The sequence below is a fragment of the Mesitornis unicolor genome, unplaced genomic scaffold (assembly GCF_000695765.1).
Source record: "Mesitornis unicolor isolate BGI_N332 unplaced genomic scaffold, ASM69576v1 scaffold28053, whole genome shotgun sequence".
NCBI lineage: Eukaryota > Metazoa > Chordata > Aves > Mesitornithiformes > Mesitornithidae > Mesitornis > Mesitornis unicolor.
Window position 1 is genome coordinate 1,122 of NW_010175827.1, and position 24,833 is coordinate 25,954.

The window sequence follows — 24,833 nt, forward strand, 5'->3', positions numbered from 1 at the left end:
GTACTTTGCCACCCCATCATAAGCTCCTTGTGGCATGCTTTAATTTTCAGTCCCTCCAAATCTTCTCTTTTTTTTTTTCCCAAGGGCTCTATGGGACCCACCATTCCTCCCTAACCACTTTTCAGAGAGTTTATGTGTTATAGCTCTCTAGTTACTCTCATCTTTAGGCTTTGGGTAGAGAGCTTCCATCACACATGCCAGTGCCACAGTCCTGTCTGTGCCACAAGATGTCACTGAAGTCAGGATGTCATTGGCATTGATTGACCTGTTCAAGGTATGATTTTTTTAACTTATGAAATACCTTAAACACCCAGTTCTAGATACAACAAGGAGTGGAAACTGGACAAATCACATTGCCAATCAGAAGGTTTTATTACAAAGAGCAGTAAAATACGAGATGTTAATCTGAAGAAAAAATTTCTTTCTAAATAAAGGCAAAATCAGCATAAAAGTTGTCTTCCTGTGACTAGAATTCTGACATCTGTAAATGATTCAATTCAATCACTAAAAAAGGTGAGGATGAAAGTAATTTCTTCAGAATCTTCCTTCAGGATAAATGGGAAGTCCAAAGCAAATAAAATCTACAGAAACAGCAGCAGATTATTCTCCTAATTTTTTATTTCTTCAGAGGAATCTGTGGCCAAGAATACATGTTTCAGGAGTTTACCTTTACACAAAGCTCCCATTGGAATATGTCATGAGTTTCCAAAAAGATGGATGGTCAGGTTTAATAATTGCACATTATCTCCCTTGTTAGAAAATCCACTTTATCTGGAGTTTCTGATCCATACTGACTCCAAGCTCTTTTTAAGTGTGGGCCAGAATGGGTCATTCTGATGTACTGCAATTTGGGATTTGCTTATTCCTCATTCTTCTACATGCTTTTTAATTGCCCTCTCAGAAACAACCATGTTTCTTGTCTTCTTCTTCCTCTACAAATGCTTGCCTGATACATTCTAAATCATTACCTCTGCTGGCACATATCTGATTTCAGTTGGAAGGTGAGGAGCAGGGTGTCTTGTATTCTGCAAGGGCATATTCATCTGGAAAGAGGAAAGGAAGATGACTTTTGCATAAGAGTGAGAAAAAATTCTGACCCCAGTCCTGTGCACCTCTGATTAACACATTATGAACCAGAAAATATTTGATAGATTTTATGGTAGTCTTCCAGTTGCCAAGGCACCCAGTGGCAGGGGTGCCTAATGCACTCCTCTCGCCTTGTTTGTCAGGACATATCATTGCTGTGACCACGCAAGATGTGGATCAGGTAGCAGAACATGCACTCCAGGGTCAATTATCTGGATGCTACTGCTAATCTGCTAGGATGCAGTTCCCAAAGGCTGTGCCAAGCTTGAGAAAAGCATGGGGGAACCTAAGCCACAGTTTGATAACACAAGTTCCACAACTGGGTTATGTCTGGTGCAATTGTAGTTCCTTGAGGTCAGATCAAGAAAGGTGGTAAGGCACTTTCTAGTTAGGTGCCGAAACTTCTCTCTAGTTCAGTGGGACTGTCATTCCTACTGAAGTATGTATAATTCCACTCCGGAAGAATACTTTGTCTGCAGGCTACTATGGCAATATAAAGCAAAAATATGAGATAACCAGCATCAGGAAAGTCAAGATCACTGCTGTCTTTGAGTTATTGATTTTAACCATCATGTTCAAACTGTGGAAAGAAAGTGGAACTACACTTCTTGCTGTATGTAGTTTGTAAGAAAGCAACTCCTGACGTATCACTTTCTAATCTGCTTTATGTTGAAATGAAGCAAGCATTAAAAGATGGGGGAGGGGCAGAAACTGTCTATGCTCTGTAAACCCTTTGCAGTCTAGCGATCAAAAGCAGTAGAATTGCTAGCTTGCTCTCCACCTATGTTTCCTGAGAAAGAAAGGCAGCAAAAGCAGAAAAGTGAAGAGAAGCTTGCACAGAGCGAGCAAGGGCAAATCCACTATCCACACCTTGTAAATGCTGAGATCAATTTTTCGATTTCACAGGTTTTGCTCAGGCCTACTGAGGTCACCTACCTGTTTCGTAGTAATCATACATATGCACTGGCACTGGTTTGATATCTGAGACAGGCAGGCTTTGCTCCACACTGAAGGCAAAGCTGATTTCCTCCCGGGAGACCTGGAAATGGCAAGAAAAGAAAATGCAGCAGATGTTTTTTTTTTTCATATTTACCTCTGAGGCTAAGGTTGAACAGATGCATTTCTGGGTCAGTCTGGGTGACAAAGTGCCATTCAGCAGTTCTCTCCAGATTGTAAACTTGATGTCAAAACAGATAATTGTTTAAAAACTGTTGCTAAATATGTTTTGTTGCTAAAATTGTGTGCTCTTTTCTCTTTCTTTCTTTCTCTTCATATTTCCACTGCCAATTACCCCAGTCATTCCCTGATTACTGTGGTTTTCAGCACACCGGAGTTCATCCTGTCACTGAAAGTTGCTGTCAATTTCTTTCCTTGCCTTTTCCCAGCTAAAATTACCTTCAGACCCCCTATGAATCTTCTCCCTATTTTTCTCTCTTTAATCACTTTGAACTCAAGATCTCCATCCTCCCCTGTGTTTCTGTTTCTCATTTGATGGTCTTGCAGCCAAATGTTCCAGTTGTTCCTCCTTACTCATCTTCCTCAGCTTCTCAAGCTTTCTCTTGCATGCCTAGGACTGTGCCCCTGCTCTCTTCTCCCTTTTTATCTTGTTGACCTCTTATAGAGATGGAGCCATGCACAGGGGCTCTGGAGAGCTTTCTGCATAACCCTGCTATGTAAACTCTTCACATCTCAAGATCTCAGCTCTTCTGTAAATTCAAACTATTGACTCCAGTCTTCCTTATTAGATCCTTGGAGACCATCAGATAAAAATTACTGTTTGAGAGGTAGATATCATTACTATTTCTTTTTGTTTTCCATCTTCTTCCCTTCTTGGTATTTCAAGATCCCATGTGTTTTGATTTTCATCTTTCTCTTCTCTCATTCTCTTTATTAATGTCATTGATGTGGAAGCACTATTCTTTTCATACAGAAATCTCTCTAAAAGGGAGAGGATGATGCTGACTCCATGTAAAACACTCTCAGATCAACTGACGGGAAACATCACTTAGAGGCTAAGCAATTTTATGTAGACTGGGAACTTTTGCAATATGAAATGCAACTTCTCTGTGTTTGTAAAATGCTGTTTAATCATACAGTATTCTACACAAAAAAAATAAACACAAATGCATAGCTCTTCACTGTAGACTACAGCTACTATGTATATATATATATTTGATGTTGGACTGAGTGAAGTTCCTTTACATCCTTAAGGCATGTGTAATGCTGATGTGCTATTAATGAGGTTTTTCTTTTATTTGGGAGCTGCTTCTTCCAATTTCATAAAATCAAACAGAAACCACTCAAACTTACCTTCTGAAGGTAGAAGAGGATGTGGTTGTTCTTGATATCTACACGATCCACAACGGAATTCTGTTGCTGAAGCTTTAAATAAAGCAAATTATAGCAATGTTAATATAGGAGACTTGCCAAAGAGACTTACAAATAACTTTTCGATAGCAAGATAGGTTTCAAGTGACTGCCGTGCTCCTCTTGTGCCACCTCGACATCTCGTGGCCAAAATAAGAAGTGCAAGTTGAGTATTTTCATAACGAGAGCAAAGCAGTCACAATGATAAATAGGTTTACTAGTCAGCTTTGGTGCATGTGACTTTTATCATTAGTTTAAGAGTGTTCTCACTTCAATGCGAATTTACAACTGCACCACTATTTCTGCAGAACAAGCTGACTCACTTGAGTGACTCGAGGCCACTGCATATTTTAAAAAACAAAAGTTTAAAAACATTTTAGAAAATCATATGAGCAAAATTATTTTACTATAAAAATACACAAACCCAAAATATTCTAAACATTAAAAAACAACTATTTTTCCCTCATGTACATATAAAGAGGCGTAGGATGCTAAACAGTGTAACATCTCAATGGAAAAATCTTCCAAAGAAAAGTTAAGAATTTCATACAGTTCTAGCCAAAAAAAGAAAGTCAGGCCTGAATGCTGAATGATTTTAGATGGATCAAGCTATGAGCAGCCTCTACAATGGATTGCATTCTTCTTTTTGTCTACTTGAAGATTATGGCTCATGACATAAAGCTAGTGCATGTGTTGCAGTACCTAAATAGCACTAGGAGCTGGAATGAGGGGTTTATCAGTGCTCTCCCCAGCATTGTCACCATCATGACCAATTTTAAGGATAATAAAAGAAGAGCAATACCCAATTTTTCTTTCTTTGTTAAACTGTGCTGTAGAGGAAGGAATAACCATGTCAAAGATATAAATTTGCAGAAAAAGCCCATTTGAACAATTTAACTGTGGCAGAAGTATTTCTTACATAGATTCTGTCAGGTTGTGTGATTAAGGACTCATACACACAAACACTAAGAAGCACAGGGAAACCCCAGTAACTGAGTCACCCTGATGCTGCTCCACCCAGGGCTGCCACAGGGCAGTGACCAGCCCCATTGTCAGGGAGTGAGACCCACCAGGTGAGTCAACAGCAGCGTATCCCTGGATCACCTTATAGACTTAAGGGGAAAGCTGCCTACAGGGACACAGAGGTGAGTATGGGATGCTGGGACTCGGGAAAGGGTTACTACAGGATGTTTAGGGGAAGAACCAGAAGTAACAAAGAAAAGGATAAAGTCTGATTTGAAGTAAAAAGGGTGAAATATTGAAATATTGAAATATTGAGGATACTGGTGGATCTGAGTTGGCTACTGGAGCAACCAGGAGGTCCAAGCCTGTTACTGAAGAGACCATAAGGTCTTGGGGGCAGATGCTGCTCAGGCTATTGGGCTGGACCAGGCTGCAGAGACTCATTTGTGTGTGTCTGTGTGTGTGCAACTGGGAGACCAGGGGATCCAAGCCCAGCTGCTGTACAGATGTCTAAGGCAAGTTACTGGAGGTACCCAGCATTCATAAATGGGCGCTGGGGAAGACAGTTCCAGCCACTGGAGTGGGGCTGCAGCCTGAAGGGCGCATACGTCCAGGTGCCAGCGACTGGGTAGAACAAGGACCCAAGGCCAGCTACTGGACAGACTGAATGTCTGAGGTCAGCTACCAAAGGGATCCATGTTGTGTGTTTCCATGTGCATACATGTGTATGTATACATATATAGACATATCTTTTCCACAAATGAGCTTTCAGTCTGATCAGCCAGAAATGGGAACAGGATAAGGCCATTTGTGCGACCTGTGTTCCTGTAGGTACTGTCTTTTCTGTCTCTGTTGATCTGTGTGGACAGTTGTATATACAGGTGTATCTATATATGTATATACATGTATAGTGTGCATGTCTGTCCAATGGAAATATACACTTTGCTTTGTTGTTGGCTCGGGATATGAAGCTGCAGCAGTCTCACCTCTGTTGGGCTACTGGATTTGGCAACTCCTAACAGATTTCTTCAACAGATGAACAGCAACAAGACTGGGACAGAGAATGCGTGACAGAAGACTATGCCCAGGGACTTTGCAGCATTCCAATGGGGCTTCAATTTGCTAATCAGAGACTATTTTTATCAACTTCCTATGTTTTAAGGGTTTACCATTCATTTTGCTCCAATTCTATACCTTTGTCAGGGAAGATCTTACAGGAACAAAACCTGAGAGCATCTTCACATCAATAATAGCCATGTTGGAGACTTCGCGGTGTCCTGTGTAACTAAAATGAGAAAAGTTCTGTTAGTCTGGTCTGCAAATGGAGAGGAGACCACTAAGTGACATTTTCAGCTCCCAATGATCCTGTTTATCTTCCTGCAGCTGTCCAGTAGCAGTTAACTGCCTGTACTTAAATCCTTCCTTGGATGCTTTTCCAAACTGTGAATGCAAGGGGTTACATCAATAAGAGGAAGTTACCTGGCAGTGAGGACAAGGTCAAACTTTGGTGGGAAGTTGCTTGTGCAGGATGCATTGGCTGACTGCACGGAGAGAGAAAATCCTGCAGCTTCTTTTGGCAAATGGACGTTGTATCTCAGGGTGGTCTAAAAGAGATGGAAAGTATGAGATGGTCACAGACTTACAGGTTTCTGTGGTTTTGACATGAGATATGGAGGGGAATGAGGTATGGAGGACCCTCTGCTTAGTACTCAGAGGGGTGGTGCTGAGTTTGCAGCTTGCTTACCTGCACATAGACACAACCAGTGCCATTCACTTCCACACTGTAATTCCCTGGAATAGTGGGTAAGGAAGTCTGCTGCAGCAAGAAGCGGTTCTTGTCATTCACTTGGAAAGTCTTACTGGGGGACTTCATGAAGTTGACTTTGACTGAGTTAAGACTTCCTTTAGAGAAGGTGAGGTATCCATACTGGGCTAAAGCTTGGAGAGCAACAACAGTGTCCTGAAAAGAACAACATGATCCCTTTTTAGATAGATACCGAGCTGTAAGGTGGTGCATGAGATTAGCACAGCTCGTATTTCCCTAACACTTTGTCAGTGCTCATATATGGATAGGGACTTTGCAAAGAGCTAAGGAGACAAGATACAAATTCTGAGGCAGTAGGTTTGAATTATCTCAGAAAACCTGGGACAATTCTATGCCAACAGTGACTTTTGTCTACTGCTAACTGTAAACTCAGATAAATTCCCATTTCCTAAAACTAAAATATATATGAAGCTGTCTATCCAAAGCATGATGTGCCCTGACAAGGAAACTTATGAGATCATCATTTATCAAATATTATTCAAAGGAATATGCAGTCAGGAATATATGGCATACTATCAAGATCCAGCTTGCAGGCTGGACTGCTCCCAGAAGCTTTCTTCTGCCACACCCAGTTGTTACCTGGCTGGAGGAGAAACCACCATATGGGTTCTGTTGTTTGACAAGCCAGCGCACGATGCGAGAAATGTAAGATAAGTCTTCTGGAGTGAGATTGACTTTGTAGAGCAAAGCCAGGAGTGCATAACTGGTCATTTCAATCTCAGCAGAAGGGGCACGGGGATAGAAGATGGAGAAACGTTCTGCTGGTGGCTTATTTTCTCTCTGCCAATAAACTGAACCACCTGAAAATAGAAAAATGAAGTGTAAAAGGCATGGAAAAATTACTTGTTGGATAATTCACTACAGTATCATGTAGGAATTAGGCACACAATTCCCTCTTCACCTTTGCCCAAAAGGTTTTTCAGCCATCAGTGTACTGAACTGGTTAAGTTTTAGTTGCAGGATGGAAAAGAAAACAGGAAGGGATGAAAAGGAGATTAATAAAAGGGGGATGTGTAAATCAGAGAGGGGTTGAAGTGAAGGCAGTGCAGTGGAAGGATGCCAAGGGCAGTTGAGGACTGGAGCACATGACAGTCAAGGGAACTGGGTTTGTTTAGCATGCAGAAGAGGAGGCTAATGGGGAAACGAGGTACAGTCTTCCGCTACCTTGGACTGAAACTTCCAGGAGTCTGGATTACTTGTATTATTTCATAATTCTAAGAAAATCAGGCCAGAGCTCAATCTTTTGTGAAGCCAAAGGAAGAGACAGAGAAGTTCATAGAGATAAATTCAGTACCATAGCAGGCATGAAATGGGAAGGGAGCAGCATGAATGAGAAAACTGTACATCAGAATAGCTTACAACATACCCCAGGCCATTCCATCAGCTGTATTGCCTGTACCATGGTTATACTGGACTTACCATCTCTGGTAGCTGCCTTGTCCAGCTTCTCAAGGAAGAATTGGTATCTTTCCTCTTTGTCAGCTAAGCCATAAACATAGGCAAAGAGGGCCTGGTTATACAGGTTGTGGACCCCATTGCCAAATGCAGTCTCCAAACAGTTCATGCCACTCTGAACAACAGGGTGCTAGTAATGCAAAACATAGTAGGGTTGTCAGGTACTTAGATCTGAGTCTTGAATTACCTTTATATACTTATATCACTGCTTAAGCTGTCATCACTGGCTCTTCATACTAAAAATATACATGATCCATGGTATGCTTAAAGGCCTACATTATGTATCCTGTAAAAAATGCCTTTCCAGTGGTGCTGCCTTCTTTCTGCATTTATTTAGAAGCAACATGACTAGACTAACAGAGCGCTGGTTCTTTTCCTGACTTGTGAGATGACCTTATGCAGGTGAGTCCTTTGGCCCTTGGTTGCTTTAGCTTTAAAATGTGAATAATTTTTACAGAACTATGTAAAGTGTATTGAGACCTCTTGATAAAGCATGCTTTCTCAAATGGATGCTATTACTGGTTATTACCAGATAACTCTTCAGCCCTTTTAGCCTCACAGAATATCTCTGTGAGCTCTACTGCAGCTCAGACATCACCAGCACAACTGATTTGTAACACTCATCAAATATGGCAACTGCAGGGTTCTGGAAAACAGTTTTTATCAGCTGAACCTGCCATCCCACAAACAGTATTTACAGCATTGTTAAAGAATACAGATGCGAGGTCTATGGCTTTTGGACTGATTGACAAATGGCTGACTGGACTAATAGAACATTACAGCATCAAATACCTACCACAACAGAGTGTCCAGCCTCCAGCAGTGCTGCCACAACATAGGCTGTGAGTGAATATTCATCTTCTTCTCCACCCTGAAATAAAAAACAAGCAAAGAATAGGTCAGTACAGATGTCCTAGAAAGAAACAAAATATTAATTAATTCATAATTCAGATAGTAGTTAGATTTGAGACCAGATGTGATTTCTGTCTCCCTGTGTACACAGGAACAAGAAAGATCAAGTTCACTGAGGATAAAGCCAAAATTATTTCATGCATTTTCTTGGCTTTTGCACATATGCAGTAAAGCACTTTATAGCCTGTGGCTGAACACATAATGCAGGGGAGGAAAATAAAACCTGAGACTTCTGGCTCAGAAAGTTCTACTTGTTTCTACCTCATAATCAATGGCAGACAGAAGAATCATGCCCTGCTTGTATATGAGAGAACAGTACTAGAAAGAGTAAGGGTGAAATTATCCAAATCTATCTCAATGGCAGGACTGGAAGTTTGGGACAATACTTGTCTCAGTTACCTTCAAAGCATTGTTGAAATGTGTCCCAGCATTTTCAAAGCAACCATCTGACTTCTGCTTGCTCGCCAGCCAGATCAAAGCTTGAGACTGGACATTGTCATCAATGTAGATGTAACGTTTGGCTTGTGCAAATGACTTGTACACAAAGGCAGTAAGCCTGCAGGTGAACCAGAAACAGAAAGCAGGTAAGGTGTGAACAAGACCATGAAGGTTTTCCAGCAACTGGATATGCGTAGGAAATGACATAAAATGGACTCCATAGTGTCTAAGGTAAAAGAAACAAGTGTATTGTATATTTTAAGTAAATAATCCTGATATTAAAACCTGACCTGAGGTTTGTCCATTACTGTGCTGAAACCATTCTTTCAGAGCAGGGGTAAAGAATAGACCCATCTTGATGACTGATGATAGTGATTTCTAATCTTAATTAAAAGGATTATGAAAAATCTAGGTGGGAAGAGACCTCTGGAAGTCTCCAGTCAAACAACCTGCTTAAACTAGGGCCAACTTCAAAGCTCTGACAGGTTGCTCAGTCTATTGTCCAATCATGTTGTGAAAATCTCCAGGGATAAAGATGCTCATCCTCTCTGGGCATTTGTATCAGCGCTGCAGCCTTCTCCTGGGGAAGACTTTGTTTTTTTCCCTTTCTGCCCAATTGGAGTTTTCCCTGTTGCAACTTGAGTAAGGACTAACTCTTGTCTTTACTCTGTGCACCCCTGCATGAGTCTGACTCTACAGAATCTTTCTTTTCTACAGACCCCATTTAAGTAGCAGAAAGCTTTGCCTAGGTTCCCAATTAATCTCCTCTTCTATAGGCTGAACAAACCCAGTTCCTTCAGCCTCCCCATGAACATTATTTACTCTAGCCTCCAATCATCTTATCATCCTTTTGTTGCACTCTCTTCAGTGTATTAATCTTTCCTTTATTAGGGGATCCAAATTAATTGAGCCATGTCCATTTAGTCTATTAAAAATAAGAATCACTTAATACTTCGGTAATTTTTCAAAGCCTAAAGATCCTGTGCTAGAGAAATAGGAAGTGTTGTCACTTACCATACACTCCCCTCCTTATCTCGTGTCCCAAAGGAGCTGTAGGATCCATCCCGGTGTTTGTAGGATAGCTGTTTCTGGTACCCTGAAAACACAATAAAGAAGGCATATTTTCTAATCACAGAAAAAGTCTAGTTCTGCTGTTCATTCAACTGAAGCAGTAAGACTTTTTGATTTAGTATTAAGTAATGTATGTCCGATGTATAGTGTCATCCACTGTGAGTTCTAGCTGCTTTTGTTCCTGGAAGTACGACATGCTGCTTTGGGGTGCTGTCATTGCTGGCTCCTATGCAATAAATGCAGTGCTATAATTCAGAGATCAGTGTTCACCATGTAGAGCTTTAGAGTTCAATGAACACAATCACAATATTAGATGGAAGAATCTGAAAGCCTCTCACCTGTTGACAAATATCCAGTACCCTTGAGTCTAATCTCTTCAGTCAGCTGACCAGTCTTATTCAGATAATCCAGGGCATAGATGTTGGGTGTGAACAAGGCCATGTTCTGTTCTCCGCAGCCATAAGGCATATGGAGGAGGTTCTCCATGTTCCTCAGGGCTGTACCCAAAATGTCTCCTAAAGAATGAAAGATATATGAAGTCAGTTCAGTTCAAACATGTTTTTTATTACACAGCATTATACATTGCTGTATATTACCTTAATATGAACCCAAGGGCAATGACCAATGTAGAGTATTCTCAATAACCAAAGACCCAGCTTAGATGATACGCTGAAATGCCATCATTTTTTATTCTTTATTTTAATGCCAGACACCTGGGATAAACTGAAAATCTGAGAAAAAAATGAGCACAAGTACTGGCTGGCAGGGGTTGTGAGAAACAGCTGTGAACCTTTAGAAGGGTTAGACTTCCCTGTCCTTTACAACCTCCTTCCCATTTTTTGTGTGCATGTGAGAATGATGTGTGAGGTACGATGCTGATGAGCTACAGAGGCTGCATAGCACAGTATCAGCACACCTCACACTGACCCAGACATGCAAAACAACTGTGTTTAGGAAGCAGTTGAGAACTCTGAATTTCAGTGAAAAAAATTTCACTGAAGAAAGCTGTCAGTCTTGCTAATGACTTTAAGATTAGTAGAGGTGATTGGAACCTGAAAGTCTTACCCTACTTATTGACTAACAAATGTTTTTCATTATGCAAGAGCACAAATTTGAAATTACACAGTCAGCAAATTTGTGAATTCTTCTTTCCAAGAAATAAAAATAATTTTTTTCAAAGAAGTCTGCCTTATCTTACTTTTCAGCTGAATCAACTGTTTTGATATACAGAATTGGATATGCTAATGCAGTATACTCTGTAGTGCAATATAAGTTGAAATAATTAGACTACCTTTTGATATGAGAGAATTCCAAGCAACTTTTGTCTTTCATTGACATTTTGCAAAGTGGGAAGCATTTCCTCTAAACTCAAGATTAAGTATTTCCTCAACTTTGCATTAGTTTTGCATATGTATATATGATGGCACTTGGTGCAGCACAAGAGAAATGCTATTTATTTTTGGTTTTAGTCTAAGTACTAAACTTACCAATGAAAGAAGAATAAGCTCTGGCTGATCCCTCCACTAGGTTTCTTGGCAGGCTGAGAGACACTGGTTCAGATATAATTGCACCTGATGAGAAAAAGTAACACCAAGAATTATTAAAATAATCTTTTTCCAGAAATCTTCACTTTGTAAGCATTACTACAGTGACTGTTACAAACTGCAGCCTAGGTAAAGAAAATGCTGCAGAAATTTGCATAATGTGTCAAGAATACCACTGGAAATCCTGAATTGTAGCCCAGCACCTTGTCTCTGAGACCCTCTTTCCTCCCCTGGAAGACTCTCTGGTTCTGTAGGACAAAACCTACAAGATGGTGAAGCAGTTCTACTGACTCCCTGGTATGAATGAAGGAACTTGTCTTACCTTTTGTACAGATGAGAGCGCTCTGAGTCAATTCCTTTTTAATACCTTCAGGCTGTTTCATTGCAGAGAAGTGGTCAGGAAGAGGAAGAAAAGTGTAGAAAATCACCATGAAGCCATGACAATTTAACAGTGTAAAACAGTATGTGGATATGGCTATCCAGAAAGTGCACCTCTTGTACCCAGTCCTACCCTATCTCCACTGGAATATCCCTTGGTCCATGGGTCCCTCTCTCTTCTACCCAGCACCCTGACCAGAGCATCTTCCTTCTTAGAAAGCAGTTATCAAATAGACATTTTCAGCCTCTGAGAGGGACTCTGTCCAACTAATCCTATTTAGCTGCTGCTTTATGATGCTCAAGATAAATCCCTTTCTTTTTACATCTGCCCTCCCCCCCCTTCCCCAGTATTAGAGTCACAGGATAAAGGCATTTATAGGTATGGTAAGGAATCTCCTCCCTTCTGACTACATCTCTACTGACATCTGTGGGGTGTCAGGACATGTGAGCTTGTGGCCCTGGGAAGGAGACAGTGGCAGGAGGACAGCGGATGCCACTGATCGCTGTGATTTACGCTCTCATTTTCACGTGGAGAAGCCTACTGCACACAGCTCCATCTGTGTCAGCTGCCTGGCCTCCTCACACTAGCTCACTGCTTCTAACTCATGGCTAGAGGAACTGCAGTTTCCAGAAAGCAGAAAGCATATGCAGATTTCCTACCGTACCTCAACAAGTAGGGTTTTAATCAGGGTGTCCCTGCGAATTGTCTCCTCTTCTGGGGATGTGGTGTTTCCAGTACCTCTGGTGTTTTGTTTGGCCTCAGCAGTAATCGTGAACTTCACCTCACCTGGAAAGCCACCCACCAGCCCAAGAAAAGAAAGTTATCTTCAGTGCTTTCACTGCCTCTTCTAGGCTGGTGGACTGCTGAGAAACATAATCTCTCTAAAGGCAGCTCAGTAGGAACAAATTTCATGAAAACTCTGTATCTGTCCACTAGTGGCAAGGAGTGGTTGTCTGGGACCCTAGCATGAGGAACAAAATATGGGTGATCCTGGCCAAAAAACCTGACAGTACTCACTACCAGTTTCCACCTCTTCTTAGTCTTGTGCTGAGTTTTCTCTGCCCTAGAGCAGTGTTGCAATAGCAGGTTTCTTTTTTTCAGCTCTGCAGTATTATTTTGCTGCATATCCAGTTTTCATCTCACTATAATTTTGTGTCTTTCTCAGACAGTTTGAAGGAAATCAGTCATACTGATTATAGGGTTTTTGAAACAACCTTTTAAAGGAAAGGTCCATCTGTGGTTCATTTTGAGAATAAACTTTGCTTATTAAGAGTTTTTTGTACTTCAGCTTTTGGGGCACTTACACATGCAAGCCTTTGTAACTGTTTTTTTTTAAAAAGACAATGTTGATACTGAAAATCCAGTCCAAAAGTATTAGCAAATTTTATTCTTACTGAATGCAGTTGGTTAGGTGCAACATTATCAGCTGAAAGATCATAGGCACATGAAATCCTGCCAGTATTTCATACATGATGTGCCAAGGGAAGAGTTCTTTCTAAGATAGGCAGGAAATGGACTACCAAAAATCAGAAGATAAAACACCAGAAAAATTCACTGCTCTTCCAGTACATCTAAGGGAACTTTAGCAGAGGTCCAATACTAAATTTGTAGAGCAATTAATGGAGCTGTCCAGAGATGCCTGCCTGTGGATTATTGATGCTGCTTCAAAGGGTGGGAATGACGGAAATGGAAAGATGGAACAGATATATCAAGGTGATGAAAAGACAAACTTACCGAGTGTGAGGGGGCTAACAGCCCAAATATAGGTTTTTCTTTCATTGGCACACACCCTTGCTGTGGTGCCCTCTGGTGAAAGGATTTCTGCCTTGTAGTCGCTCGACTTTGCCAACATGACACTGATCTGAGACAAAGAAAGAAGGAGCAAGATTACAAATTAGGTAGGCTTGCTCTAAAGTTAGGCCACAGAGCAAGAGGGGCTTGCTGGGGAAGCTATTTGTCATCTGAATCTGTGGGGGTGATACCAGGACAGAAGGATGGGGCATTTCTCTGAGGAATGGCAAACCTGTCTCTTTTCTGCACAGTGTTAGTGTCTTTTTGTCTATTTTTGACTGAAATACACCAACGTGTCTGTGCTCATTAGACAAGTCTTCTTATGAGTTACTGCTACATAAAACACATGCAGTATGTATTGTGTTTTGCACAGCACAGTACCCATAGCCCCTGCTCAATTTCCTCCTTAAAGAGCAAAAAGAAGTAATAAATTACGTTGGGATAAGGAACAAGTTCTTATCTTCCATAGACCAGCCACAGTGATCATCGGCCATGTTTCACTAACGCTATGACACAGGGACTGGTCCAGGAAGAGACCGTGAGAGAGTAATTTGTCAGGCTAAAGCATAAATTAATCCCTTATTTCTGCATTTCTGAGGCATTATGCAGGAGAATGCTGGAATATCTGTAAAATAGAGAAACCATATATGAAGTAAAAGGAAACTTGGTATACCTGGATGCATTTGTCGAGGTAGTTGAAGACGTTGGCTATTAAATTAAATTTTTCCCCTCGAATGACAGAGTATGGGAAGGTGAAATCCACAAAGAATGGTTGGAATGCTTTCAGTGAAGCAGGCAAGGAGATGCCAAAGCCAACATCATCCTGCACGCAGAAAGCACTGGCTTTCCATTCTGTGATGGTATCAGGAATAGTGTAAAAGGCATTGACTTCTCCCCTAGAACTGAGGAAAATAAGAAAAACAGAATAAGAAATTATCTTAGGCATTTTCAAGCCAAATTATAGAACAGACTCCTGCTTGAGTTACTACTTTTGTTTCCATCTCACTTTTTGCAAGATACCTCTCAATATTTAAAAAAATATTATAAAGCTGGAAGTAAAGAAGATGCTGCTGGTGATCTACATGTTAAAAAGCACTTGGAAGAATACTCAGATTTTTTAATCTAGAAATGCCATTTCTTTAAATACCGTAATACCCAAACATACTTATTAGAAGCAACAAATTTGGATTTATGTTCTAGAACAGATCACGGATGCATAGTTAAGATGGAGATATTCTCATTGCAGCATGGAAAGAAAACCAAAATAATCTGAGTCTTCTGCTGAATTAAAAAATTGATGAAAAAAAGGACAAATTTTGCTCCTGCTCTCTCCTAAGTAAATACTTTTATTTTACTCTTAGCCCTTGTTCTTTCTCTCCATCAGAAAGATGGGAGGCAGAGCACAGAACAGATGTCATTCACAGTTCAAGTAGGTTTGACATTGTGTACAAGGTTGGGACCTCAATGATCATTGAGCAAGATGGGAAAAGGAGACCTGCATCTACAAAGCAGACATATAGTCAATGGCTTCTTCTCAGAATTAATTTCAGCAACATATATCAACTCAAAAATCCACATGGGAGGTAAGAAGTGAGATAAAAATACTCACTCGGTATGAACCAGATTCCAAATCCAGGTCTCAGGGAAGAATTTCCGAACAGAGTTAACAACAGGCCCTCCAATAATCCTTGACTCTTCTAGAAGATTGTGCATAGTTAAATTATAATATTAGAGAGGTCAGGTAGAAGAATCTGAACTGCCATCAGACATGCTCTACACCATAAATCAACACCAAGTATTCCATTTGAGCATGTTTCCATACTTTTTACTGTAAAAAAAAATAATCTAAAGATACAGTGTATGAGAAGAAACAATTTCTTATCCATTCTCTTTTCCCATGGGAAAAAAACATCAGAAAATTTAGCTATTTCAGAAGACATTTTACTTCATCTCATATTGAAAGGTCCCATCATTCAGTTAGAAAGGCCTGTGACCCATTCTCTACCCCTAGCTCTCTTTGATTTGCAACTGGGCAACAGTAGCCAGTATTGTCACCAAAGCTTATAATGCTTTGCAGACCTCCCTGAGAACTCAATAACTTTTAACCTGTTCAGGGTATCCAGTCCATTGAAAACCTGCTTTTGTTCATATAGTCAAACTACAGGTCTCATATTAGGATCCAAGGTCCTCTTTCCAATTTAGCCATGGACTCATTTGTGATGTCCAGCAACTCATTTAGCATGGAGACACGTAAGATTTCCTAGCAATATTGTGGAAATTACAATACTTTCTTATTTTGCTGGGCTTAGAATCACAGAATCATTGAAAGAATCTAGGATGGGAGGAACCTCTGGAGTTCTCTAGTCCAAACTCCTTGAAGTAGTACTAACTTCAAAGTCAGATAATGTTGCTGAAGTGTCTTGCCCAGCTCAGTTTTGAAAACCTACAGTGACAGAGATTCCAAAACCTTCTGGAGAACCTCTTCTAGTATAGTGCAACTCTCATGAGGAAGGACTTTTTCCTAGTGTTGAATAGCAGCTTCCCTTGTGGCAGCCTATGACTACTATTTTTCCTATTTGCTGAGCAATCTGACTTGGAGAAAGATAGTCATAACTCTATGAAGATTTTGGAGACTATGTGCTAAGTATGCTAAATGTGTGAATTCTTGACATTGAGAATTGCCATTATTTTTTCTGTATTGGCATTTCCTTTTAAATATTTAATACAGTTGTGATTTCATGAAAGATTCAGAGCTGAAAAACCCTGAAAAACAATATCGGTTTACGAAAGAAGTAGCATCCCAGTATTCCTTGTCTTTTCTATATGCACCCTGTACCTAAGTGAGAGAGATTTGACTTTACTGCAAGGACTTTCAGAAAGAGATTACTAGAGGCAAACTGGAACTCATAGACATATTCCCCAAAAAAGGTCAACATGTTGGCAGTTATTTTATACAGGCAACAATTTTGAAAACCAGGTAGACTGGAACTGGAGATATAGTATAAACCTACCTTTAGCACCAAAACCACTGCCACCTCCACCGGCGACACCATGGTCAAAATAGTGAGGGAAAACTTCCTTATCTGATCTGTCTTCATTGCACAAAACTGGCTTCCGTAGCACAGAGTTAGTGAAAACCTTCAGGCCCATATCCTGAATGAAAAAGAGTCAGTCATGTCGCTCAGGGCATGTACTAACTACCACTGCATGCCACTTCTCTCTAAATAGATCATAATACTTCATCTCTCTCCTCCCTCCTCCTTTCACATCCTTTCAGCCCTGAATGTCACCACTCTTCCTCTCCAACCTCTGTGTCTTTGCTATGGAGCAGTGACACCTGGTGTTCTGTGAGGAGCAGTAATAATGGGGCTTACATTAGGCCTTAGGCCATGGGGCCAGTGGGATGTGAAGGCAAGTGCATCAGGAACCAAGTGGTCTGCATCATGGACTCAGATCTTTACTAGGAATGCCTGAGGTCATGAGTCAAGGCTGTGGTCCTGCTTAGGAAATGTCTACTGAAGCATGGGCAAGATACCAGTGAATATAGCTGATTTTTAGTCTTCCTGAGTAAGAGATGAGGATAAGAAGGCAGAAACTGGGTGATTGGAGACTTTAGGCAGTTCCAGACATCAGCTGCCTTCTCTTAACAGTAAGAACCACCCCCTGAGAAAGTTGAACGCTAATGTGCATGAATTCTTTTGGAATACCTCCCACTTAAAGAACCACACAGAGCACAGACCTTGAAAATCCTGTAGACATCACCGTCACGACTGACATTCACAGGTTCATAGTATAAGCCATCAAAAAAGGTGGTTTTGACTGGGATACACTCCTCTGGCTTGTCATCTTCCAGGTTGACCCCATTGTAGTAATAGCCGTATAAATCATTTACACGAAGTTGGTAGTACACCTGGGAGGTAAGAATGACTGCTGTAAACACAAGAAAAGTACCAGGCAGGTGCGAAATCACATGTATTGAAAGCTTATGTTGCCCCCTGAGTAGACCTGTAGACTGCAGTGGGTCTGCCTAATGATGCCCACCTAGAGATCAATAAGAATTTGGCTGGTGATACACAAGAAGGACTGGACTCTACCCTCCTCCTGAGGTGTGATGGCTTTGTGGGGTGAACTTGAGCAAAAAGCACTGACATATATTCCTGAGTCATGCAAAGAGGAGACTGGGGTCCCACAAGATACTGGTTAACATCTTCAACTTTTGTTCTGGGCCCTAGGCCTATGAGAGTCATAAAATGCAATTTAGACTTAATCACTCCCTGGAAGAAGCTATGCTTTCAAGCATTTACATTAGGCATATTCTTGGGATATGTCTTAATACTGCCATGCTTTCCAAAAGTAAACGTTCCACTATCAATTTCTGTATTTGAAGTGTACAACTGACTTAGACCTTTCTTTAATTACTGAGATGTCTGTCTCCAAATGAAAAATAAAAATGCAATCAGCAACAGAGAGATCACGGGTGGGAACTGGAATGTCATTCTCGATGTCCCTAGGTCCAAAGAACACAGGGCGGGGGTTGTGGCTTACACTCTCAGCAGATAACTGTCGCTCAGGCTGAAGAAGAAGGACGCTCTGATCTACAGCTCGCAAGGCACAGTAGGAGTTGGCAGCAGCTTCAAGGTGGAGACTGACTTTGGAGCCAGGGAGACCCTGCTTCTCAGAGAACTCGAGCTGGAGCTGGAAATGAATAAATCCAAAACAGCCACACAGAAATTAGGAGAATTAACTTAGCACATACATCTAAATATCACCTTTCACTATCACTCGCTTTATTCTCTGTGAGGCAAAGTTCCTACCACTAGATGGCCCTTCGGAATCCCCGTTCCGTAAAAATTCACAACAAAAATTCATAATCCCCTAGTCACCTCCCTCTCCCCACTCCACTGAGAATTTAGTCTGAGTCTAAGCATATGTGTTAATTCCAGGGACAGCTCCTCATGTTCCCACGCATGTTCCCACATCTGTACCTTTTCCAATCCTAAAGGCCATCACAAGTGCAGGGCTCCTTATGAAGTAATTCTCTAACTGTTCTCTCAGCAAAAAGCCAGCTGATACAACCCTTAGTAAGAAAGCAAAGGTTTTTACCTTGTTTTTGAAGCATACATCACTGTTTATCCAAGAGCTGTCAGCCACTATCTCCCCATGAGGATGCACTGTGTAAAGCAACAGTCTGGCACTGGGGGCCAGCTTCTCAGTGACAGTCAGTGTGATGGAGAATGTGCCCCTGGGAGCTGTGGAAGAACATGGAACAGGGGAGGAGAAGACAACAAAAGAGATTAGACAAAACTCAGCTTTGGTGGAAGGACCACATAGTTATCCATAATCTGCCAGCACCTTTAAAAAACAAGTAAGTTAGATATTAGAAGATTCATTAGATATTAGATTTCAGTGACTGAGGAACAGCTTCCATCAGCAAGACAACATGTACAAACTGGTGGATGCTGAGAGCAGGGTACTGTGCAGAGAGCGGTGTCTGAGCTGAGTAGAAGTTGGACAGGGAAATCTGTGTGTGATTGCTACAAGAAGAGCACAACGTTTCCTTTGTGTCCCAAATCTAGAACCTCCTATGACAGAGGATATAGGGCAATCTCCTAAGCTAAGGGAGAGCTCTCTTAACACTAAGAAATTTGAAGTTTTTCTCTACATGGATGACAACTACTAGAGCAGGGACAGGAAATTAAGGTTAAGACCAAAGATGACAGATATTAAACGACAGGTCCTATATGTGGAGTGAAGCTTACTTAAGCTACCTACTGAAGACTGAAAATAGACCAGGTTCTGCAATAAAAGATATTTTTAACAATGAAAGAACAAAGTTCTGTTTGCTGTGATTGGTAGGATTGTTGTCATTTGTGGGCATTTGGAGACTTCTGAACGTGCAATGAATTCCAAGCAGTTAACTGTAAATATCCTTTAAAAAGTTTTAGTCTTTTAATTGGTGAAGACTAGGATGTCACAGAATAACTGAAATTGTAAATACTCCTTGGCAAGAACTAAAACAGAAGAAGATTACATTCCTTGTGTTCAGTCACAACCAAGTTTTCATCTTTCAACTAACAAGATAAATATGATTATGACATGGGGAATTGACTAGACGCTGCAGCAAAAGCAAATGATACCACGAGTGGTGACGGGTCATGGGGTTTAAGAACTAGTACCTGAGTAAGCCACAGTTCTCTGCTTTCATCTCTTCTTACAAAACTTCCTAATGTTCTGGTGCTCAGAACAATGCTTCTGAAGTATCAGTAGTAATATGGTCTAGAACTTACCACCAGTGATGCTGACTTGCTTCTGGCCACTGAGGATAATTTTTCCTTTTGCCATCACCTGGGACCAAAAAAAACCTCATGAGACAAGATTAAAAGCACCTCCTCTCTTCCCTCGAGAAATCACTGATTCTGGGTAGTGTTCTGAGAGGCTTCAAAGGGCATCGAGTTGTGATCTGTAATCACTGTCTGGTCTGGAGAATTCTGTCTTATATGGTGTTCAAGAGAAAGTGAAAGAAATTAGATACCTGTGCAGTCAAGGTAGCACTTACCACATAGTAGAAGTTTGCATGGCTGGCATCCCCATAGCCCTCTCTGTTCAGGACATATTGAACGTTGATTGTTCGCTGCTGGCCACAGCTGAGCTTCTCCTCCACTGGCTCGATTTTTACAAAACTGTTGGTCCGTGAGTAGAAACGCCGAACAAAGAATGAGACTTGGGGCTCATTATCATTTCTCCAGATGAAGAAGTCTGCACAGTCATCTGGTGCTTCCCTGACCTATGAAGCAGAAGATTCATATATGGGGAATGAACAAAGTGAAAATAAAAAAACATCAGGCAGATGAGAGACAAAGGCATTTTCCCTCTAAAATATTTTGTTGGGAAGCAGATTCTGTGGCACTGTTTAAGCCGAGAGCAAGAACTGGTGTGAAAAAGTTGCACTTCACCAGTCAGAGCAGGGGGCCTACTGGATAACTTAATGTATCTAGAAACCTACAACACATTTGCGATAGGGAAGTTATTTCAGATTCTTGCAGGCTTGGGACAGGTTGTATAATGTTTGTATATGTTTTCTCATATGAGTTTCACACAAGTTGCAGGTGGACTGACTGCCTACTTCCCTCATCTGAAACAATCCTGCCCACACCCACCGATTGCTTCTAATCCCTCTCTCCAGTTAAGTATTTTTTTCAGGAATTAGACTGAAGCCTACATTTACTTACTGTCAACTTAAAACTGGGATCAAAGAATTTGGATGTGTCGATGGAAAAAGCAGCAGTGCCATTCTTGTCAGTGGTATAGTTGGCCAGATATACTTCATTGAGCTCCAGCAGGACAGTCCTATCAGCAGTGGGCTGGCCATCCGCATTTGTCACAACGATCTTTGAACACAAAGTATACCCAAGGGATTCAGAAAAAAAAAACCACCAAACAACAAAAAAGAAGAAAAAAAAAGAAAAACCAAACAAAAAGAATAGGAAATGCTCTGCTCACTAAACGATGCTCACTTAAGCACTGGGGACAAGTGCAGGGAGTAGAAATCAAGAGTGAAATGCATTTAAGAGTGAATGCTCCTCAGTATTTTGAAGGAACAGGAGTTCTGTGACAGGCAAAAGCAGGAAATTCACATCAGTGCAAGGAGAAACTGTATGTCACAGAGGAAGAAGGAATTGTTTATATACATGATCTTATATAAAAGATTCTTTTAATGATAAGTCCTCTGTTTCTCTTCAGTGATCCCATCTTCAGTAGCCCATCATGTAAGTTAAAGACTGCTGAGTGAGAAAGGATGGTTTAAATTCTTACCTCATGCTCTCCCTTCATGAGCAAATGGAAACAGAGGCACTCCAGAGCACATAATCTTTCAAGACCACTGATTAACAAACCTAAAGCAATCAGATGACTTCATGGCCACAGGTAACCTTTGGAGCTCAGTAGGACCTCCTGAGTCCTAAGCATCTGTACATACCCTCTGTCCCCGTTGCATATCAGGATGATGCTGTACAGCTCATCTTCCACAGTTTATCCTGTGTATGAAGGTTGCTAAAAAGTCAGAATGTGCTCCAACACCTATACTGCTTGAAGTAAATATCCCTGGGACTGTGTGATGCAATGCAGGGTAAATTCTACCTTCAGTTTAGACACAGGTGTTGCTGAAGAAGTTTCTTACAGACTATTCTTCCTCACTCATCTGAGCTTTCACTTACCCAGCTTTTAGGCTTTTTCTAACTATGGCAGAAGAGAGACCCTAATGCTGCAGGTATGATATAATTTCCTTATTTTCTCTAGAAGCATCAAACATAACATGATAACCATGCAACAGTCACTGTTATGCAGTGTTATGATGGGAAGTTGTCAGCAAAGAGTTAGGGGACAGCCATAAATGGGTCACCACGGAGACCATCATGCTGGACCTCAGGGAATTTTGATCTAAATGTATCCTCTCAGGTACCCACCTCACCATAGTAAGGAATTCCCCTCTTGTAATAGTGATCCATATTCTTGAACATCATTCTGTCTTTTTCTTGGTTGACTGCTACATAGTCATAGCCTTTCATCTGGATACCTGAGAGACACACCCAGTACAAAGGGAAGAAAACAGAAATCAGACGTGGGCAGAAAACTGTTTCTTTGAAAAGTTATATGGAGCGTTGATGCTCTGGAAGGAGAAGCATATGAAGAAAATGGTGATTGTTGGTTGTTTGCCACACAGGTCAGGATCCAGGAGATTCATGGAATCATAGAATGGTTTGGGTTGGAAGGGACCTTAAATATCACCTAGTTCCAACCCCCTTGCTATGGGCAGGGACACCTCCCACTAGACAGGTTGCTCAAAGCCCATGATTCCTTTCAGAAAGTACAATCTATAAGCTTTAATCAGCTACTCCCAACCTCCATGTGGTGTTACCTGTCCCATTTTCAGTGACAATGCTTTCTACATTGAGGCTGGTATACATCCTGGCGTAGCTGCGATAGAGCTGGAATGTTTTGATGGAGATGACAGTGTTGAGGCAGCCATCCTTCCCCAGCTGAAAAAGGAGCACAAAGGGAAAAGCCCATTTTTCTCAAGGTTTGGAAAATTGCTCCTGAATCTGTATTAGTGGGTCTCTGAAGAGCATCACTGCCTCTGTTCATATCTCCTTCAGCTCTTCCTTTTTACTCAGTTCCCTCCTCTCTTACACTTCTCACTTCCTGGCTCCCTTTCTAGCTCATTGTTTCAATACCATTTACCCTTGCACCTGGAAACTTCTTTCCTCCTTCCCATTAGTCTTCTCTATGATTAAGCCCATCTTGCGTGGTGCCTGAGCTCTATGACCAGAGCACTTTGAGTCTGATCTAGAGGAGAAATTAATCATTAGTTTAATATTAAGGGTCCTCAAAGACTCCCAGTAGAGGTCTGCTGATTAGATTTGGTAAGAACACAGTTCCAGTGTTTTAGGAATGACAACAAAAATATATAGTTTCATAACTTTCTCTCCCTCCTACTGAGGGAAAAATCAGTCTCCTAATGAAGTAATTGGTAAAAACTACCTTCATGGTCTTTAAGTGTTGCCTGTGAGGTAGTGAGAAAAATTACGCCTCTGGGATTGTCTCTCTGCCATTCCCAGGAGATGAATGACGCTGCCAAACACTATGCTACATGTTGGGTAGTAAAGCTAACTGGGAAGAGAGGCCTTGCCCTATATCTTACCGGTCCAGTGACAGCTTTGCAGGTTTCTTTCAGGTTTTGCTCACATTGTGGACGATAAAAGCGCTGCTGACACACATTGATTTGGGCATTCCCTTGCACTGGTTGGCCATAAGTGTACCTAGGAGAGGAAGAGACACAAGAATTGAATCATGAACTTAGCATGAAATCTGCAAAGGTTGCAGAGCAATGCAGACTCTAAACACCTTGAGAGTGCCAAAACACAGACAAAAGAGCAGTTACCCTTAGCAGAATTCATTTCAACTATTTTTAGGCTGTTTCTGACATCTTGTTAAAAACCTCTGCTTTACCATTGTCTTGGTGTAGTTATTCTTCAAGGTCTGAAGCTGGAAAGTGATGCTGGACTCAAGGTTGGGATATCATTCCCTAATCCTTGCTTTTTCTTATTAGTGCCTTATGCAAAGCAGGACATATTGCAGAAAGATCCCTATTCACCCCTTCAGCTCATGTCACCCTGCCCTTTGGCAGTGTCACAGCCAACAACCTTAATAATAGTCTCTCCTTCTGTACTATTTCTCTCCTTTGCTGTAATAATAAAAAACAGCTAGTGAGTATGTACTGATTGATATCATCAAACTGTTGGATGCACACAAACTCTCCCCATTCTAATTCTGCTGTGTAGCAGGAGCAGAGTTGTCATATTTCATGTATTGGAAATCACAGCTAAAGGAATTTCTCTAACACATACTCTGAACCAGCAGTAGGGTCCCTGCTTCCCAGCACCATCCTCTAGCCCATGTTTCTTGTGCACAAATGTATTGTTCCCAGCTCTGATACTTACGAAGCACAAACATTCACCCTGACTTCTTCATCAAAGAAAGAAATCGTCTTTGGCACACTGGTTGTCACTTCAAATTTCGGCAGCACTAGGAATGCAATGTGGATATGACTGATTAGCAGTTGCGTGCCATAGGCAGGTGTGTATATAGAACACAGTAAAAATCAGTTGGCAAAGGCCTTTTCATCAGCAAGGAAGTGGAAATAGTTTAAAGAAAAGTCTACCTAGGAGCTGGCTGTACAATGTTATCAGAAAAAAACCCAACCTTTAGAGTTAAGATGAATAACTTCTTTAAAATGCATTAGTAATTATACTAATAGTGATAACAGCCACAGTAAGAACGGTGACAAATCACTTTAACTGGCTGTACATTTTCCTCAAGAGAAAGGTAGGAGTAATGCTGATGTCTCAAACTAGTTAAGCCCTGGAGAACAGAAGTTATTGTGCAATCCATCCGCATTGAAGGAGAAAGACAACAGATTAAGTGAAACAGTAAAATCAAACAAGTC

The 24,833-nt window shown here is 41.1% G+C and overlaps 1 protein-coding gene across 1 annotated transcript in view; it reads right to left on the minus strand.

Annotated features, from left to right (window-relative positions):
- Positions 1 to 990: 990 nt before the first annotated feature.
- Positions 991 to 24,833, minus strand: part of LOC104538362 (ovostatin-like) — a 29,567-nt gene continuing 5,724 nt past the window's right edge. The window contains exons 7-35 of the mRNA XM_010181538.1: positions 24,328 to 24,412; positions 23,529 to 23,646; positions 22,746 to 22,866; positions 22,294 to 22,403; positions 21,061 to 21,219; positions 20,388 to 20,615; positions 20,119 to 20,176; positions 18,935 to 19,080; positions 18,377 to 18,526; positions 17,571 to 17,741; positions 16,843 to 16,984; positions 15,441 to 15,525; positions 14,505 to 14,733; positions 13,775 to 13,901; positions 12,705 to 12,826; positions 11,984 to 12,035; positions 11,605 to 11,688; positions 10,456 to 10,632; positions 10,061 to 10,142; positions 9,008 to 9,164; positions 8,493 to 8,567; positions 7,661 to 7,826; positions 6,821 to 7,041; positions 6,161 to 6,376; positions 5,896 to 6,020; positions 5,611 to 5,701; positions 3,397 to 3,468; positions 2,023 to 2,125; positions 991 to 1,043 (exon numbers count right to left, since the gene is read on the minus strand). Coding sequence (XP_010179840.1) covers positions 991 to 1,043; positions 2,023 to 2,125; positions 3,397 to 3,468; positions 5,611 to 5,701; positions 5,896 to 6,020; positions 6,161 to 6,376; positions 6,821 to 7,041; positions 7,661 to 7,826; positions 8,493 to 8,567; positions 9,008 to 9,164; positions 10,061 to 10,142; positions 10,456 to 10,632; positions 11,605 to 11,688; positions 11,984 to 12,035; positions 12,705 to 12,826; positions 13,775 to 13,901; positions 14,505 to 14,733; positions 15,441 to 15,525; positions 16,843 to 16,984; positions 17,571 to 17,741; positions 18,377 to 18,526; positions 18,935 to 19,080; positions 20,119 to 20,176; positions 20,388 to 20,615; positions 21,061 to 21,219; positions 22,294 to 22,403; positions 22,746 to 22,866; positions 23,529 to 23,646; positions 24,328 to 24,412 — 3,725 coding nt within the window. The remainder of the gene's footprint in view (positions 1,044 to 2,022; positions 2,126 to 3,396; positions 3,469 to 5,610; positions 5,702 to 5,895; positions 6,021 to 6,160; positions 6,377 to 6,820; positions 7,042 to 7,660; positions 7,827 to 8,492; positions 8,568 to 9,007; positions 9,165 to 10,060; positions 10,143 to 10,455; positions 10,633 to 11,604; positions 11,689 to 11,983; positions 12,036 to 12,704; positions 12,827 to 13,774; positions 13,902 to 14,504; positions 14,734 to 15,440; positions 15,526 to 16,842; positions 16,985 to 17,570; positions 17,742 to 18,376; positions 18,527 to 18,934; positions 19,081 to 20,118; positions 20,177 to 20,387; positions 20,616 to 21,060; positions 21,220 to 22,293; positions 22,404 to 22,745; positions 22,867 to 23,528; positions 23,647 to 24,327; positions 24,413 to 24,833) is intronic.